Genomic DNA, 19,787 nt, shown 5'->3' on the forward strand with positions numbered 1-19,787 from the left:
TAAAAGTAAATATACCTTAGTATTTATTTATCTAACTAGGCAAGTCAGTTATGAACAAATTCTTATTTACAATGACGGCCTATCCCAGCAAAACCAGGACGATGCTGGGCCAATTGTGCGCCACCCCATGGGACTCCCAATCTTGGCCGGATGTGATACAGCCTGGATTCGAACCAGGGACTGTAGTGACACCTCTTGCACTGAGATGCAGTGCCTTAGACCGCTGCCCCACTCAGGAGCCCATAGTAGAAGACTTGAGTAAAAGTTTAGAATTATTTGGTTTTAAATATACTTAAGTATCAAAAGTAAATGTAATTGCTAAAATATACTTAAGAGAATCATTTCAAATTCCCTATATTAAGCTAACCAGACGGCAACATTTTCTTGTTTATTTTTTATTTTCGAGAGCCAGTGGCATACTCCAACACTAAGACATAATTTACACACTAACCATCTGTGTTTAGTGAGTCTGCCAGATCAGAGGCAATAGGGATGACCAGGGATGTTCTCTTGATAAGTGTGTGAATTGGACCATTTTCCTGTCCTGCTAGCCATTCAAAATGTAGTGAATACTTTTGGGTGTCAGGGAAAATGTATGGAGTAAAAAGTATATTTTCTTTAGGAATGTAGTGAAGTAAAAGTTAAAGTGGTCAAAAATATAAATCGTAAAATAAAGTACCGATACCCCCAATAACGACTTAAGTAGTACTTAAGTAGTACTGAAAATTATTTTTACTTAAGTACATTTACACAACTGTCCATGGCAAGCAGTTGAGTTCATGTGCCACCTGTTGGTCAAACAGAGAGATGGCATAAGGATCACACTGGTCAATGCCATTGTCCTACATGCTGGATCTGATTGTATTTACGCATGGTTTTGATAATTTCTCTAGTTCACAAATATCGCGTATAGATTCTTATGTCCAGAAGGCCTATATGACCTGCACCACCAATATGCATTAGTCAAACTCAATATCCTTAATGCTGTCATTTCATATAGGCCTGCCCTGATCTTCACAGAATATAAAACACTAGTTCAAATCCTGTAATAATGTACAAGTATAATATAGATGTTACATAGAATATCCACCAGAAGTTGATTTTAGTTGAATGCTGTCTGGGGGGCGCTGTCAAAACCCTCCCCATTCAAGATTTTCTCCACGGTACCAACAGGGAGAACAGCGTGTGGTTGTCTGACCAGGTTCCATTGAGTTGACGGGAACACATCACAGGGGGTGAATGAAGAGGGGCGTCGAACAAAAATATAATTCAAACTCAACATACCAGTCTTTGGGTTTGAGTTCATGGATCTGTGACGATTAGACTAGGAGTTTATTATTTTTGCTGTTATTTTTCTGTTGTTGAAGGTGTTTAAAGGTGTAGGGAAACTGTCGGCGAAGATTTTAATCAGAATGCTGCTGGTCTGAAACAAAGGGTTCGGGACTCCGGAGTGTTGCTGTGGTAAAAACAGGTTGAAAGGTAACATTTTAGTGGATACTAGCCTACAAGTCCAACATGTGACTAGCTTTGCACGTTGTCACCATTCCAACCTCTTTCCAGTATGCACTGTGGTACAGTCGCCATGTGTAGAACAATTCTCAGAAATATCCGATTGGTCACCATAACTTTCTAGTGTGGCGAGGTGAGTTGCCATGCGTGGTAGATTAGTAACAATTTATAAGCACGAATATAAACAATGTATCCGAACATGAGCAGATGGCGAATGTGAGGTGCTCGTTTAAAAAAAAAAATACATTTCTGTGCTGTAGCCTAGTTTACATATATTTGTTTGAATTTACCTAAGTATAATGAAAACTGTTGTACAATAAGCAATACGCTATAGTATCTGAAATCAATGAGTGCGCACATACAAGTAGGGCACATTAGGCTGGCTACCCTAACGTTACTTCATAAAAAAACGGAACAAAATCTGAGTAACGTTAGTCAGTTTGAGTGCATTATTTTGCAGCAAATCCAAATTATTTGGATACCATAACACATAAAATCATACAACAATTCAAGTTAAACCTGTCAGTTTCCCAAAGTTTGCCTTGATGTAGATCGGACAGGTACCTAATGTGTTTCTGGGCACTGTTTGACGTTTTGCTCAGGGTGGACAGTGGCCACAACTCAACACTGGCAAGATGGAGCGGGAGGAGCAGTGGTGGACGTGCCAGCTCGCTGCAGACATCCACCAGTCTCTACGAATAAAGGTGAATGTCTCATTCTGATTCTCTGATGGTATTTATCCACAGAAAACATGGTGCTTAGTTGAATTTCACAAATACATTCAGAAAATGACGTGTGTGTATTTTATTTGCCAGTAGTGAGTTAATCTATTCCTGTTACTACTTACTGTCTTTGGTGCTGAGGTGTGAAATGTCACGTGCCCCTCTGAAGCTTGGGCCTAAACCGTAAAGCTTGAGGTAGTTTCCCTGTCTGGTTAGCAGAACCTCTACCACAGCCTTGCCTACAATTGGCTGTGTTTAGACAGGCATCCCAGATCTTTTCACATCAGATCTGACAAAAAATATCAGCCACTAAGTGTCACTAAGACCAAGAGATTGCATTTATCTGACCCGTTGTATCATTATATTTTGTAGTTCAGGATTTCCACGACAGATTGACACTTAATGGTCGTGAACAATAAAAAACCAGAAGACGGCTTCAAATAGAGATGTATTGATCAGTCATCTTAAATTGTAATTAGTCAAATTGGCCGCGCTATTGTGTGCAAATGCTGTCCAAATGAGCTGATGCAGCCAACTGAGCTGAGAGAAGATCTGTGAAGTGGGTTAATGGGTGGAGGGGGGTTCATTCAGGGCAGACTGTAATTGTCTGTGTTGACTGGATTAGAGAGCACTGAGGACCTGACGACTCTACTCAGCCTGTTGGCTCTGTTGTGGCTGTTTGTGTTTGTCTCCTGTTTATGGCACGGCTGTATATCATGCCCACTTCCTGTAGGAGCTGCTAAGTGGAAGCCTTTTTTGGCTGTATGTGGAGCATTTGCTTTTATGCTAATTTAGGATCTTGCTCTCTTGCCAAAGACTCAACATTGTTAGATCCAGGGGAGCATCTTTCACTGGGGACGTCCACATACTGAAATTGCATTTTTGGAATGTGATACAAAATGATGGCAGCGGGGTGCTTTAGGACCATGCGGACGCCTCCGGGCATCGGATAGGCTGTTTGGAGTGTTTATCTGACTGGATTAGAAATAATGATGTACCCCCCCCCGCCCCCCAAACTTCTAAAACCAAAGTTGCGCCCCTGGTTAGTTCTGAAGTTCCTCTTGTCCTGCCTGTTACCCAGCAGCCAGATAAGGGGGCTGAAGTGCAACGACAGATAATGGGTCTGAAGTGATGTGTAACTTTATACTGACATTACTTGGTCATCGTGAAGGAATGCAATCTCCAGAGCTTTGATGTTTACACTCGCACCGCCCTCGTTCTAGTTTAAAACCATTTACAAGCTGGCAACTACTGGCAAGATCTGATTTTTATCAGCAGCTATTCAGAAATAGAATTTGACAGGCTTCATGGAATAAATATTTTAGCAAATGGTTGCATTAGAGCTAAATCTAGGTGCTTTTTTTCACAAGGATGGTTTTTCATGAGAGCTTTGATGCATCTGCAGGGTTACTGTATGATAAATTGCACAAACCATTCTTTCCCACAGACCGTTGCTATGGAGGCCTCTCTACCTGTGTCCTCCGTGCTCACCAACGCCTGTTGAATGTGTTAATAGCGCTTCTCTGTATAAAAAGATACAGTTTGCTGCTGCCGGGTTGTAGGCCTAGTTTGTTGCTGCATCGCTAATTGCATTTTCACGATAATGCAGTTCACAAGGTTGAAGTAAAACAATTGAAATTGAAAGTGGAACAATAATATTAGTGCTTTTGAATGACCAATTCATTAATACATTCCATTTCACAATTTGACAAGAATTTCCTGTAAGTGTGATGTCATCAAACCCTTCAGAATCTTTCAAAGTCATATCACCCACTGCCCTGGAGAAAATTAAATACTGAGAATCCTGCACAGGAGAATGTTGACCCAATTTGAACTGCGTTTCAGAATAGGGTTGTGCCGATATTACGACAAATCCAATATCGTAATATTTGACATTGACGATATATTGTGAAGTGCAAGACGATATATGACATGAATGTCAATTTAAGGCAGCCCCCCGCACCACTCTGATTCAGAGGGGTTGGGTTAAATACAGAAGACACATTTCAGTTGAATACATTCAGTTGTACAACTGACTAGGTATCCCCCTTTCATTCAGTTGGACAGCTGACTAGGTATCCCCCTTTCATTCAGTTGGACAGCTGACTAGGTATCCCCCTTTCATTCAGTTGTACAACTGACTAGGTATCCCCCTTTCATTCAGTTGGACAACTGACTAGGTATCCCCCTTTCATTCAGTTGTACAACTGACTAGGTACCCCCCTTTCATTCAGTTGTACAACTGACTAGGTATCCCCCTTTCATTCAGTTGTACAACTGACTAGGTATCCCCCTTTCATTCAGTTGTACAACTGACTAGGTACCCCCCTTTCATTCAGTTGTACAACTGACTAGGTACCCCCCTTTCATTCAGTTGTACAACTGACTAGGTACCCCCCTTTCATTCAGTTGTACAACTGACTAGGTACCCCCCTTTCATTCAGTTGTACAACTGACTAGGTATCCCCCTTTCATTCAGTTGGACAACTGACTAGGTATCCCCCTTTCATTCAGTTGGACAACTGACTAGGTATCCCCCTTTCATTCAGTTGGACAACTGACCAGGTATCCCCCCTTTCATTCAGTTGTACAGCTGACTAGGTATCACCCCTTTCATTCAGTTGGAGAACTGACTAGGTATCCCCCTTTCATTCAGTTGGACAACTGACTAGGTATCCCCCTTTCATTCAGTTGGACAACTGACTAGGTATCCCCCTTTCATTCAGTTGTACAACTGACTAGGTATCCCCCTTTCATTCAGTTGGACGACTGACTAGGTATCCCCCTTTCATTCAGTTGGACGACTGACTAGGTATCCCCCTTTCATTCAGTTGGACGACTGACTAGGTATCCCCCCTTTCATTCAGTTGTACAACTGACTAGGTATCCCCCTTTCATTCAGTTGGACAACTGACTAGGTATCCCCCTTTCATTCAGTTGGACAACTGACTAGGTATCCCCCCTTTCATTCAGTTGGACAACTGACTAGGTATCCCCCCTTTCATTCAGTTGGACGACTGACTAGGTATCCCCCCTTTCATTCAGTTGGACGACTGACTAGGTATCCCCCCTTTCATTCAGTTGTACAACTGACTAGGTATCCCCCCTTTCATTCAGTTGTACAACTGACTAGGTATCCCCCCTTTCATTCAGTTGTACAACTGACTAGGTATCCCCCTTTCATTCAGTTGTACAACTGACTAGGTACCCCCCTTTCATTCAGTTGTACAACTGACTAGGTATCCCCCCTTTCATTCAGTTGTACAACTGACTAGGTATCCCCCCTTTCATTCAGTTGTACAACTGACTAGGTATCCCCCCTTTCATTCAGTTGTACAACTGACTAGGTATCCCCCCTTTCATTCAGTTGTACAACTGACTAGGTATCCCCCTTTCATTCAGTTGTACAACTGACTAGGTATCCCCCTTTCATTCAGTTGTACAACTGACTAGGTATCCCCCTTTCATTCAGTTGGACAACTGACTAGGTATCCCCCTTTCATTCAGTTGGACAACTGACTAGGTATCCCCCTTTCATTCAGTTGGACAACTGACTAGGTATCCCCCCTTTCATTCAGTTGGACGACTGACTAGGTATCCCCCCTTTCATTCAGTTGGACGACTGACTAGGTATCCCCCCTTTCATTCAGTTGTACGACTGACTAGGTATCCCCCCTTTCATTCAGTTGTACGACTGACTAGGTATGCCCCCTTTCATTCAGTTGTACGACTGACTAGGTATGCCCCCTTTCATTCAGTTGTACGACTGACTAGGTATGCCCCCTTTCATTCAGTTGTACAACTGACTAGGTATGCCCCCTTTCATTCAGTTGTACAACTGACTAGGTATCCCCCTTTCATTCAGTTGTACAACTGACTAGGTATCCCCCTTTCATTCAGTTGTACAACTGACTAGGTATCCCCCTTTCATTCAGTTGTACAACTGACTAGGTATCCCCCTTTCATTCAGTTGTACAACTGACTAGGTATCCCCCTTTCATTCAGTTGTACAACTGACTAGGTATCCCCCTTTCATTCAGTTGTACAACTGACTAGGTATCCCCCTTTCATTCAGTTGTACAACTGACTAGGTATCCCCCTTTCATTCAGTTGTACAACTGACTAGGTATCCCCCTTTCATTCAGTTGTACAACTGACTAGGTATCCCCCTTTCATTCAGTTGTACAACTGACTAGGTATCCCCCTTTCATTCAGTTTGACAACTGACCAGGTATCCCCCCTTTCATTCAGTTGTACAGCTGACTAGGTATCACCCCTTTCATTCAGTTGGAGAACTGACTAGGTATCCCCCTTTCATTCAGTTGGACAACTGACTAGGTATCCCCCTTTCATTCAGTTGGACAACTGACTAGGTATCCCCCTTTCATTCAGTTGGACAACTGACTAGGTATCCCCCTTTCATTCAGTTGTACAACTGACTAGGTATCCCCCTTTCATTCAGTTGGACAACTGACTAGGTATCCCCCCTTTCATTCAGTTGTACAACTGACTAGGTATCCCCCTTTCATTCAGTTGGACAACTGACTAGGTATCCCCCTTTCATTCAGTTGGACAACTGACTAGGTATCCCCCTTTCATTCAGTTGGACAACTGACTAGGTATCCCCCTTTCATTCAGTTGTACAACTGACTAGGTATCCCCCTTTCATTCAGTTGTACAACTGACTAGGTATCCCCCTTTCATTCAGTTGTACAACTGACTAGGTATCCCCCTTTCATTCAGTTGTACAACTGACTAGGTATCCCCCTTTCATTCAGTTGTACAACTGACTAGGTATCCCCCTTAATATTGTGATGTGCAGAACTTTACTCCATGATTGTTATTTTATTGTTGATCTTATTTTTTTTAACTTTCGTTTATTTAGTTAATATTTTTCTTAACTGTGTTGTTAAGGGCTTGTTAAGTAAGCGTTTCACGGTAAGGTCTACCTGTTGTATTCGGCGTTTCACGGTAAGGTCTACCTGTTGTATTCGGCGTTTCACGGTAAGGTCTACCTGTTGTATTCGGCGTTTCACGGTAAGGTCTACCTGTTGTATTCGGCGTTTCACGGTAAGGTCTACCTGTTGTATTCGGCGTTTCACGGTAAGGTCTACCTGTTGTATTCGGCGTTTCACGGTAAGGTCTACCTGTTGTATTCGGCGTTTCACGGTAAGGTCTACCTGTTGTATTCGGCGTTTCACGGTAAGGTCTACCTGTTGTATTCGGCGTTTCACGGTAAGGTCTACCTGTTGTATTCGGCGTTTCACGGTAAGGTCTACCTGTTGTATTCGGCGTTTCACGGTAAGGTCTACCTGTTGTATTCGGCGTTTCACGGTAAGGTCTACCTGTTGTATTCGGCGTTTCACGGTAAGGTCTACCTGTTGTATTCGGCGTTTCACGGTAAGGTCTACCTGTTGTATTCGGCGTTTCACGGTAAGGTCTACCTGTTGTATTCGGCGTTTCACGGTAAGGTCTACCTGTTGTATTCGGCGTTTCACGGTAAGGTCTACCTGTTGTATTCGGCGTTTCACGGTAAGGTCTACCTGTTGTATTCGGCGTTTCACGGTAAGGTCTACCTGTTGTATTCGGCGTTTCACGGTAAGGTCTACCTGTTGTATTCGGCGTTTCACGGTAAGGTCTACCTGTTGTATTCGGCGTTTCACGGTAAGGTCTACCTGTTGTATTCGGCGTTTCACGGTAAGGTCTACCTGTTGTATTCGGCGTTTCACGGTAAGGTCTACCTGTTGTATTCGGCGTTTCACGGTAAGGTCTACCTGTTGTATTCGGCGTTTCACGGTAAGGTCTACCTGTTGTATTCGGCGTTTCACGGTAAGGTCTACCTGTTGTATTCGGCGTTTCACGGTAAGGTCTACCTGTTGTATTCGGCGTTTCACGGTAAGGTCTACCTGTTGTATTCGGTGCATGTGACAAATAACTTTATTTTCTTTTTACGATTAAAAACAGTACAGTTTTATCAGTTAGGATGTGTCAATGTGTTGAAAAAGAGGTCAAAATGTGTTAATTGAGCCTTATTTCTTCGGCATACAAATCAAATTGTATTGGTAGCGTGAACATCGCAGGTGCAGCGAAATGCTTATGTTTCTAGCTCCAACAGTGCAGTAATACCTAACAATACACACAAATCCCCCAAAATAAAAATGAAGAAATATCAGAACTAATATTACATACTAAGATTATTTCATGAGAATGTGACTATAATATCGTAAATAAGATGACAAATGTCACCGTCTAGAATTATCTAGTCATTAATGGTGCAAAACAATTTCTATCGGATATCTCGATATTTGAATTGGCATATCGTAGAAGAGGTCTCCCCAAGTATCGCCCCCATCCTAGAAGACAGGAGAATGTTGACCCAATTGGAACTACGTGTTGCAGAATATCAAGACCATGCCTTCAGCTGATCAAGAAGCAGCTGTAGAGTTCCCTAAATGAAAGCCGTGCTCTACAAAAGGCTGTGTTCAGAGGGTCAGTTCCAAGCCCCTCACCCCCAGGGAGACAGATGGCTGTGAGACATGTGACCTGGCTGGCTGGGCTTGCACAACCATGGGAGACTCCCTGGTTCCCACAGCAGACTCCTTGAATATGAGCTACGTATAGATGGGAGATATATTGAAGAGGTGGATTTGGATCCTCTGTGTCTTCCTTTGCCTAGCAACAGTGACCTTGCCAGACACAGAATTAAATAGAGACAGGTATGTCAATGTTTCCAGGTCTGAAATAGGATAGGTTGTTCACACGTCTGTGGGATGCATATTTTTTAAATGATCCGTAACATATTTAATACAGGTTAGTGGGTTATTTTAATGTTTAATTTCCCTCCAACATTAATGTTAACAATTTATGTGAAGAATAAGCTTTTATAGTTGGCGACGGGTCTGGAAGGCATGGGAGAAACAAGTCGCTTAGTTCTAAAAAATATAAAACTAATTCATAATATATTGAGTAATCTTTTAGGCCCATGGTCCAGAGTGTGTTGCAATTTTTTGTCAGTTCTTCAGATTTTGAAGTGGAGCTTTGGCACATGCTCTTACATCGGCAAGGTCACCTGTGATACAAGTCAGAAGTCGACGTCCTTCCATGTCTGAGGACGTCGGGAGATGAGGTGGAAACTGGCCACTAGGGACTACAGTGAGCTCTGTTACCTTCCAGCAGGTTTTGGTTTTGCCAGGGCTTTGTGGAAAGGGATGATGGATGGGCATAAGCATCTGCTTCTGATTCCAAAGGTTGCATGTTTGAATCCAGTGAAAGAAGGTTGTTTTTTATATTTGTGTTTTAAGCCTATCAAGCCTGTCCCAAACCTTTGCCTTAACTGTTCAGATTTAATGCCTAAACGTAACCTTAACAATGTGGAGTTGATGTCTAACCTTAAACACTTCGTGAATTTGATGTTTGAAACAACTTTGAAATTTTGACGTTTGAGAAACATGGACGAATGTCTATTTCTGACGTGAGACTGTGAGAGCTTGTAGGTTACATGCCTCCTGACACAGTGCTGTTTGTTTTCTGTATACCCAATTCAACTGTGCAATATCCTTAGTGCCACACATTTGTCTTGTCTCCTCTCCTTGTCTCCTCTCCTCAGGAGCTGAAGTTGCCTACATACAAGGCCCACTCTCCTCAGATCAGGATGCGGCGTTACTTTTCTGACCTGCTGGCTGTCCTCAGTAACCGCTACCAGCTGTGCCCAGCGGCTCGCCACCTGGCCGTCTACCTCCTGGACTTGTTTATGGACCACTACGATGTGGCAGTCCGCCAACTCTACGTCATCGCCCTCTCCTGTCTCCTCCTAGCCAGTAAGCAAACAGCAACAGTCGATCCGGTAAAGACGGAGCAGCAGTAAGACTGCCCTCTAGAACATGTCATCTCATAGTGACAAGTACTTCAGTTATAAGATCATTCCTTTACAAGGACAGATGTAGGTTGTTTGCTCTTGTACAGAAAGCGGCATTTTCAACTACACGTGTATATATGTTTTTGAATGATAATTGATGTGAAAAAAGGAAGTGGGGATCGTGGAGCAGCCTGTGACTGCGTGGTTTGTCTGAGGCGCTGTGTTTAGTGTGAGCTGTGTGTATAAGAGCCTCGGCCTCACCCAGACCTCTGTCAGTCACCAAGGGAACTTATCACATGTAAAAACCAGTAGAACTGCGTTACCCACAACCCTGGCCTGCGTTACCCACAACCCTGGCCTGCGTTACCCACAACCCTGGCCTGCGTTACCCACAACCCTGGCCTGCGTTACCCACAACCCTGGCCTGCGTTACCCACAACCCTGCGTTACCCGCAACCCTGCCTTGCGTTACCCGCAACCCTGCGTTACCCGCAACCCTGCCTTGCGTTACCCACAACCCTGCGTTACCCACAACCCTGCGTTACCCACAACCCTGCGTTACCCACAACCCTGCGTTACCCACAACCCTGGCCTGCGTTACCCACAACCCTGGCCTGCGTTACCCACAACCCTGGCCTGCGTTACCCACAACCCTGGCCTGCGTTACCCACAACCCTGGCCTGCGTTACCCACAACCCTGGCCTGCTTTACCCACAACCCTGGCCTGCGTTACCCACAACCCTGGCCTGCGTTACCCACAACCCTGGCCTGCGTTACCCACAACCCTGGCCTGCTTTACCCACAACCCTGGCCTGCGTTACCCACAACCCTGGCCTGCGTTACCCACAACCCTGGCCTGCGTTACCCACAACCCTGGCCTGCGTTACCCACAACCCTGGCCTGCGTTACCCACAACCCTGGCCTGCGTTACCCACAACCCTGGCCTGCGTTACCCACAACCCTGGCCTGCGTTACCCACAACCCTGGCCTGCGTTACCCACAACCCTGGCCTGCGTTACCCACAACCCTGCCCTGCGTTACCCACAACCCTGGCCTGCTTTACCCACAACCCTGGCCTGCGTTACCCACAACCCTGGCCTGCGTTACCCACAACCCTGGCCTGCTTTACCCACAACCCTGCCCTGCGTTACCCACAACCCTGCCCTGCGTTACCCACAACCCTACCCTGCGTTACCCACAACCCTGGCCTGCGTTACCCACAACCCTGGCCTGCGTTACCCACAACCCTGGCCTGCGTTACCCACAACCCTGGCCTGCGTTACCCACAACCCTGGCCTGCGTTACCCACAACCCTGGCCTGCGTTACCCACAACCCTGGCCTGCGTTACCCACAACCCTGGCCTGCGTTACCCACAACCCTGCGTTACCCACAACCCTGCGTTACCCACAACCCTGCGTTACCCACAACCCTGCGTTACCCACAACCCTGGCCTGCGTTACCCACAACCCTGCGTTACCCACAACCCTGCGTTACCCACAACCCTGCGTTACCCACAACCCTGGCCTGCGTTACCCACAACCCTGCCCTGCGTTACCCACAACCCTGGCCTGCGTAGTAATTCAAGTTGTTGAAGAGAACAATCACAATGGTGACTTCTAGAGAATAGATGTCTTCTAGAGAATAGATGTCTTCTAGAGAATAGATGTAGGCCTGACTAACAGAACAGTTGCCGTGGGCAGGGTTGCCGTGGACAGGGTTGCCGTGGACAGGGTTGCCGTGGACAAGGTTGCCGTGGACATTGACAACATCTGTGTTTTAGATTGAGAGGTCTCATTGTTTTGGGCTGTTTCTGCCTTCTGTTGTGGAACAATGATTACCCCTGCACCTCTCTGAGAGAGGAAGGGCTGCGGGGATGATTTTTGCAAACAGAAAAGCGTTAATAAGTAATGTTGGGCCTTTTCAGTGAATGTTGCTGGGGTGAATATATGCATGAATGTTGAATGACTTAAAAAATGAAAAGTGGGGTAATTATTTGCCCCCTCAAACACACACACCCTCCACTGATCTGTTGAAAGGGCCTCTCCCTGAGTGCCCAGGACTGGTCTCCAGAGGTCAGGGCTTCTGCATTGTTAGAGCATCTGACTCTAGGGGGATATGCATGATGAGGATTTAGCTGTGACCAGTGAAAGGGAAGATGGAGGTGTGTGTGTGTGTGTGTTATGAATTATACATCTATAAGCAGTCTTTTGAGCACACTCAGTATTTTCTCACACGACCCATAACATGTTTGATTTTTTTTCACTCACTATAAGGTAAGTTTGAGGAGAAGGAGGACTGTGTGCCAAAGCTGGAGCAGCTCAACTCTCTGGGCTTCATGTGCAGTCTGAACCTGTCACTGACAGAGAAGGATCTGGTCAAGATGGAGCTGCTTCTCTTAGAGACGTTTGGCTGGAACCTGTGCATGCCCACGCCAGCACACTTCATAGACTACTACCTCCATGCTGCTGTACAGGACGGAGACCTGCACAACGGCTGGCCTCTCTCCTCCCTCAACAAGACCAGAGCCTTCATGGACAAATACACACACTACTTCCTGGAAGTCTCACTGCAAGGTAAGGAGGAGATTAGGAGTGGAAGTTCATAGTGACAGCAGTGGGTGGTTTAATGGGCAAGACAGATTTCCTCTTTAGTGGGGCCATCCGTTGTTGAGTAAATGTAACTGATGATCTGTGTCTGTGTGTCCCAGACCATGCCTTCCTGGGCTTCCGGCCATCCCAGGTGACAGCAGCTTGCATTGCGGCGTCCCGCATCTGTCTCCAGATCACCCCCAGCTGGACCACCGTCCTCCGCCTGCTCACCGGATACTCCTGGGACCACCTCACCCAGTGCATAAAGCTGATGCTGCTGTAATACTGCTTTACATAACGTGCTGCACACCCACATTCATCTGGCCACAAACCAAGCTGACGGCCATCTGCCTAGACTTCACGTATCGTCTGCCATGTCTAAAGTCAGCAGATTTTGTGTTTGTGTTGTGTTCTTCCCATGTATGCACTTTTCCTTCATGTTGTGGTGGGTTAATGCAAGGTTAATATTCTACAGCTTTTTCATACTGTCAATACCATTGACCCTTAGTTATTTCCTCTCTATATTGATGTTTATGTCCATCAGCTAAAGGTCATCAAGTAATGATTTGCACTCTTTTCCTCCCTGTAGTGCCCATGACAACGATGTGAAACAGGCCAACAAATCCAAGTCCAACTCTCCATCTGGCCAGAGCCCTCACCAACCCCAGGCCCATCCCTCGCCCTCCACAGTCTCCTGCTCCACCCTGATACAACCCTCTTCTGGCTCCCAGCAGCTGCTCTTCCAGACAGGTAGCTACCAGCAGCACCTCACCCAGCACTCTACTTCCGTTTCCCAGATGCACATGCTAGGTGAGTCCCAGGCTCTAGGCCCTGTTGGGTCTCGGGACTACCTCCAGTCCCACCAGACAGGGCTCCTCTCAGGCTCGGTTTCTCAGGGAGCCTTCCCCCCCTTCCCCAGCCTGACCTCAGGACTGGGCTCCTCCCTGCCCCTCCAGGGACCCATCTCCATGCAAGTGGTCCTTGCTGCAGAGCCCCGTCACTGTCTCGGCCTGTCCTACGGGGGAGGCTACCTGGGCTCCCATCACACCTTCACAGCAGGCTGCTTCGACAGGTGACGCCAGGAGAGGGAGGACGAACTGAACCTGGGCCAGTCGGTGTCCTCCACCTGTCCTGAGTCCCTGTCCTCCTCCACCTGTCCTGACCTCATCCACCAAGGACGAAGGAAACCAAAAGGAAGAAGCATTGTCAACGCAGATATTGCTGCGGTTTTGACCTAACAAAGGTCCTAACTATTTGAAATGACACAATATTTGTGATGAGTTGTTTACATACAGTATGTTCTGTTGCTTTCACATGACTGCTTGATCTATACTGAGAGACTGTGAGGCTGGTATGGCCAATGTGATTCTGATATCAACTGTGATTCTGACTCCCTGCTTCCACACCATGTTTTCTTATTCTAGTATCTTTCAATGCTGCTGCCTTAAACAAAATGATGGCTTTATGATCATGCAAGTGGTCTGTCTTTGGTATTGTTTACATCCGCAGTTCTCCAACCTCTCATCAGGGACCGCCAGACATTTCAATTTTGTTGTAGCTCTGAACTAGTTCACCTGATTCACCTATTCAAGGGCTTGATGATTAGTTGACAAGTTGATTCAGGTGTGTTAGCTCTAGAATAAGTAAAATACCTGGAATGGCTGGGGGTCCCTGAGGAGAGGTTTGAGAACGACTGGTTTACATGAACAATACCATATATCAGGGTGTTTAATGGATTACTTGGGGGGGGGGGGGGGGCTGTGTTTTAACTTCTACTGGGTAAAGACATGTGTATTGTAATGTAGGAGAGATGTCTCACTGAGATTTCTGTTCTATTCTTTGTCCTTGGCTGGTGTTTTATTTTTTTAATGTAACCTTTATTTAATTAGGCAAGTAAGTTTTAAGAACAAATTCTTATTTACAATGACGGCCTACCCCGGCCAAACCCAGAGGACGATGGGCCAATTGTGCGCCGCCCTATGGGACTCCCAATCACGGCCGGATGTGATACAGCCTGGATTCGAACCAGGGACTGTAGTGATGCCTCTTGCACTGAGGTGCAGTGCCTTAGACCACTGTGCAACTCGGGAGTAGACTCCGTCTTGTTTTGCTGTTCTGGTGCCACTGCAGGCATGGATCCCTGGTGTCCAGGGGAACAGACACATCTGTCCTCTCATCAAATCAACCACAGGGGAGGAAGTGATACTTTACTAGCTCGTCTCCAGAGGGGGGCAAAGCCACGCTTTCTCCTCAGTTGTCATGTAAATTCTCCTGACTGGTACCATTTAATATGTGTGTCTTTGACTGAAACCCATGCCAGTCACACAACCCTCGCTGCAACAGCTTCTGCTGCTCTCATTGTCACAAACACCTTGAGCAGGTAATGACGCCATGAGAATGTTGCTGGACAGGATATCTTGTAGCATCCATCATATTGTTCTGCATTACTGCTCTGTTGGAGATAGAAACGCAAGCATTACGCTGCACCCGCGATAACATCTGCAAATCTGGGTATGCGACCAATAAACTTTGATTAGCACATACAACTACGGATGTCCTACCTCAGTCACTCTCCAGGGTTGTCGTGTTATTACAACAAACCTACTGTAAAATTGACCTTGCTGGGTCAGATGGATGGAGTGGCACCAAAAATGAGATCCTATAAAATGAGCAAAATTATAGTTGACCATAAGATGTTTTGTGATTTATTGGTTACCTTGGATACGACCCATTGAATGTCAATAGGAATATCTCTGACAATTGAAGTACAGAAGCAAACTAGCAAAGTCTGACTTTTTTCTTTGATGCTTACATGGAATATTGCCGCGTTCACATGCTAGCCGGAATTAGGGAACTCTTGACATTTCTGACTTGCTAACTGGTTGAATGCGGCACGTGTATAACTACAACCAGTTAGCAAGTGGGAAATGTCAGAGTTTCCTAATCCCGACTAGCATGTGAACACAACGTGAGCTTGACGTTTGTTTCGTGAGTCATGACGCTGTCATTTAGTGAGGTCTAAATCCAGGCAGGCCAGACATGCTGTTACCATTTAGCCAAGTACACGTGGGTCCAGTGTCCGTGTCTCAGGTTTGATGGGGTGAGACTTTTATTTTTTATAGAGTATTAAATATTTTCCACGGATCACATCCTGACCACAATGTCTGTCTGCTTCCACGACTGCTGACAAATGACATAAAGAACCCATAGACTTCTAGTTTAGTGGGTCTCAGATAAAAAAAAAACATTATTCTGCTTACCTTAACTTTGACCTACCTCAATATATAGTGCAACCTATGTTTTATTATCATTAGACCAAATGTTTGTACATTTTATATTTGATGTACATTTATTTTATCTTGTGTTTTTTGTTGTTAACTGTGTGTTTTGTTGGAATAGATGAAGAGTTCAATGCAGCATCAAAAACCAATGTACTGTATCTTGTGTGATCCGTAGCCGAACGATTGGTCATTTTAGATAGAACTACTTTCAATCACATCGCCATCTAATGTTTTAAAGGTCTCTTTTTTCCCCCGCTAATATTTTTTAGTACTTGTGTTTTTAACTGCTTAAAGGCAGTGGATTTCTTTACCTTAAATGAAAATGTTGTACATTGCAACCACCTAGTAGCCAAGTGGACCAACTACATCTACTCCAATGGTACAATGATTACAGCTATGTGCAGGAGAAGCACATTGGGGAAGGGAATCAAAAAACAGTGTTTACTCTGTCAAATGAGGTGCAAATAAAATCCAGTCTGGCAGTATCGTTCCTCCACCCTTTGTTTTTGGTCTTTGTCGAGAATATGCGTAGCTAGAGGTATTGCAAACCTCTCTGAAGTCGATTAGCATACCCCAAGGGGAATAGTTTAATATGAATGTCTCAACTCATTGCACATGAAAAGGTCTTCAATGGGGGTGAGAGGAGTGGGCTCTACCAATTAGCTCCACCCTCTAGATCAGTAACCTCATCCCGGTCTCTCCTGACGCTCCCTCCCTTCCTCTACAGACCTCAAGACAATGGAGGAGATTCCTATCCCTCATGTTTACCCTCCCTTTGCCACTAAACAAATGAAGTCAAGACACTGGAGACTATCGATACTGTAGGCGTAACGGGGATTTGTATCTCACAATGAAAAGACCAATGTGATTAAGTGTAAAGAAGAAACTATGTGTGGAGAATCATTGCAGATGGAGAATTATGAAAACATTTTAGTCTCTCGAGATATGAACCACAACAGAAAGACAAAATGAGGAAGTAGAAGCAATGCATAAGATGTTCTGTGTATAGAGATACTCAGTTCAAGGGTCTTTTAGTGGAGTTTTAGTTAAACTACTACTATTAAATTCAGGAACAATGCATAGACTTTGCCTGTCAGCTGTACGACGAAAGACCGATATACGATAAAGGCAGCTTTTTCCCCCGATTATTTCAGCAGTTTTTTCCCTGGTACTTTTCAGAGCATTTCTGAGAGGTTTTGTAACATCATCCTTTGTGGCCTGTATTCATTCACCATCGTTTCCATGATTGGGGGATCCCAAGTGGCGCAGTGGTCTAAGGCACTGCATCTCAGTGTTAGAGGCGTCACTACAGACCCTAGTTCGATTCCAGGCTGTATCACAACTAGCCGTGATTGGGAGTCCCATAAGGCAGTGCACAATCGGCCTAGCGTCGTCCGGGTTAGGTTTTGGATATGGCCGTCATTGTAAAATAAGAATGTGTTCTTAACTGACTTGCCTAGTTAAATAAAGGTTAAATAAAAAACAAGAGTCTTCTAATTTCAGTTGAACACTGATGATAGGAAGGTGAGTGAGAGGTTATAGTACCCCCCTTCAGTACCCCCTCCCTTCTTTGGACAGCTTGGTAGGGGGTACTGAAGTGGGGACGCTGGGGTGGGCAAGGGGGGTTGGGTAATGGATCATTCTCGCTAGCTTTGTTTACAAAGCAGGGAGGGGGGAGGGGTTGGCTAGCATAGTCCTCTGCTTACCCAGGGGCACTCACTCACCCGAGACATCCTCTTCGCTGCTTAGCATTTTATTGTGTCTATCCCAGAGAGCTTAACGGCTAAATAAGAGTGAGGCACAAACCTATTGATTGCTTGTTAATGTTTAATACTAAAACTCAATGTACATCTGTCATGGTGGAATGAGAATCAAACTCGATTCCACATTCTGTTCTACACTCTGTTTAATCTTGATGTTATAGGGTTTGAACATTTCCAGCAAATCTTGATAAAGACTTATTTCAACCTTTCAAATAGTCTGAAAGTTACTACTACTATATATTTTGCAGTGTGTTTAAAGATAGATTGCCCCCAGTGGTTGTCCCAGGATAAACATAGTGACATTTGAAAAGACTGAGGTTTTCCTGTACCCATTATATGTGGCAAATGTCATCAAGCGTAAGAAAGACATTGAGACCAAGGCAACAAGTTGGCCAGTGCAGTCTCATTTTATTGACTCGTTATTCAGTTAAATTTGTTGTTAATAACACGGTCACAATATCTTTACATCTTCTTGCTGGTTCTTTTCAACACGACCGAGCCCACGGTAGAGGTCTAAACAGAGGGGAAAAAGACGTTAAACATCACTTGGAACTGCCCAAACTTATTTTATCCTCTCTCTCCTAATATACACCATCTTCTGCCAAAGTGCCACTCTTACCTCAATCAGCTTTCCTCCGCTGATTTCAGATGTGTGGTGGTATTTGGGGAATTTCGTGCTCAGCTTGCCCCCCTCCATTGTAACGGTGGCCTGAAATGGATGGACACAAAAATGCTTTTTATTCATACTGTCATTTATTCAACAAACAACCTCAGTTTGTTTGATCTAGATGTCATATAATACATGCATCCAAGTTCCCCTAGACATAGATTTATTTTGACGTTTAGCAGACACTCTTATCCAGAGCTATTAGGGTTAAGTGCCTTGCTCAAGGGCACATCAACATATTTTTCACCTAGGGTCAGCTCGGGGAGTCAAATCAGCAAACTTTCGGTTACTGTCCCAACATGCTTAACTGCTAGGCTACCTGTCGCTCTTCTGATCTTCGCTTTGCTATTCAAACCCTCCAAAACATTAGACAAACTTGCTGCAGATTTCATTATGCGAATTTGAATGTCAATATACACATGATAACTGTCTCTCTTGTCCGAATGTCATCTTTACGGCTATTGACCCTGACTACTGACTATATGAGACTTGAGTCGGAAATACTACAGCAGCTTACACAACAGACACCGGTACAAAACTCCCTAATTTCTGATCTAGAGATGTTTTACCTTGAACTTTTTCCCACCGATGGTCTCCATGTCACATTCCTGGTCAATTACAAACTTGTTTGTGACGCTCTTGTTTGTGGGGTAGAGCTGGGACCATGAGAACTCATTGCCGTTCTGCACCACCTCAGTGATGAGTTTGTAGTCGCGACCCTTCTCAATGATGTCATCGGGGATGCCTTGGATTACAACAGAATATATAGTTAGACTGGGGGGAATGAGGCTATTTTGAATCACATACTATCATACGTGTGAGCCAAGTTTAAGCACTGTCATTTTTCCACACTGATGCTGCTAATCACCAATGAATGTGATTACATCCCTTTCAATACATTGCATAATCCAAGTTAATTCCAGATGTCAAGACAAATAGTTTTTATAGGCTCTAGGCTAGTAAGATGGAGTAAATGCCTCACCAACGAGCTTGCAGAATTCTTCGTATCCCTCCTGGGTCTCAGTTTCCCACTTTCCAGCAAAGGCCATGTTGTACAGAGAGTTGATGGGTTGAGGAGAGGTGAGCGAAAAATCAATTCCAAGGCAAGCAGGGAAGAATAAGGTACTGAGTGACAACCTGTCCCTCTTTAAATAGACACAGTCACCATCTCCACCCATCTCTCATGACACTTTTGGTACAGCACTACCATAACTATACCATAAACATTTATGGTGCCACCTGGGTAATATGGCGAGTCATCAGAGAGCTGGTGACCATGGGGTCAGTCACCTTTCCACATTAAATAGTAGCCTATGGTGAAATACCCACTGCACCAAATGGTAAGCCCTTAAACAACACAACCAGACGTGAGCCCGACTGAATGGATTTAAATTTGAACAA

General features: G+C 44.9%; 2 protein-coding genes across 2 annotated transcripts; one reads left to right on the forward strand and one right to left on the reverse strand.

Moving 5' to 3' along the window:
• Nucleotides 1-1,172: 1,172 nt before the first annotated feature.
• Nucleotides 1,173-14,427, forward strand: LOC129867938 (cyclin-J-like). Its single transcript, XM_055941434.1, has 6 exons — nt 1,173-1,479; nt 2,112-2,213; nt 9,838-10,048; nt 12,361-12,660; nt 12,795-12,954; nt 13,265-14,427. The coding sequence occupies exons 2-6, from the start codon at nt 2,145-2,147 to the stop codon at nt 13,749-13,751; spliced, it is 1,227 nt and encodes a 408-aa protein (XP_055797409.1). The 5' UTR covers nt 1,173-1,479; nt 2,112-2,144; the 3' UTR covers nt 13,752-14,427.
• Nucleotides 14,428-18,107: 3,680 nt separating this feature from the next.
• On the reverse strand, nt 18,108-19,579 carry LOC129867941 (gastrotropin-like). The gene is made up of 4 exons (XM_055941439.1): nt 19,369-19,579; nt 18,956-19,131; nt 18,339-18,428; nt 18,108-18,232 (listed from the first exon to the last, which is right to left on the reverse strand). The coding sequence occupies exons 1-4, from the start codon at nt 19,562-19,564 to the stop codon at nt 18,182-18,184; spliced, it is 513 nt and encodes a 170-aa protein (XP_055797414.1). The 5' UTR covers nt 19,565-19,579; the 3' UTR covers nt 18,108-18,181.
• Nucleotides 19,580-19,787: the final 208 nt, after the last annotated feature.

Source organism: Salvelinus fontinalis, chromosome 13 (assembly GCF_029448725.1).
Source record: "Salvelinus fontinalis isolate EN_2023a chromosome 13, ASM2944872v1, whole genome shotgun sequence".
Taxonomy (NCBI): domain Eukaryota; kingdom Metazoa; phylum Chordata; class Actinopteri; order Salmoniformes; family Salmonidae; genus Salvelinus; species Salvelinus fontinalis.

Excerpts from the sequence above, each read along its gene's own strand:
- LOC129867938 (XM_055941434.1), top strand. The coding sequence starts at position 2,145 with ATGGAGCGGGAGGAGCAGTGGTGGACGTGCCAGCTCGCTGCAGACATC. Across the intron at positions 2,214-9,837 it reads ACCAGTCTCTACGAATAAAG|GAGCTGAAGTTGCCTACATA; the intron begins GTGAATGTCTCA and ends TCCTCTCCTCAG. Across the intron at positions 10,049-12,360 it reads CTCCTGTCTCCTCCTAGCCA|GTAAGTTTGAGGAGAAGGAG; the intron begins GTAAGCAAACAG and ends ACTCACTATAAG.
- LOC129867941 (XM_055941439.1), bottom strand. The coding sequence starts at position 19,564 with ATGGGTGGAGATGGTGACTGTGTCTATTTAAAGAGGGACAGGTTGTCA. Across the intron at positions 19,132-19,368 it reads AGAATTCTGCAAGCTCGTTG|GCATCCCCGATGACATCATT; the intron begins GTGAGGCATTTA and ends TTGTAATCCAAG. Across the intron at positions 18,429-18,955 it reads TCGGTGGGAAAAAGTTCAAG|GCCACCGTTACAATGGAGGG; the intron begins GTAAAACATCTC and ends CATCCATTTCAG.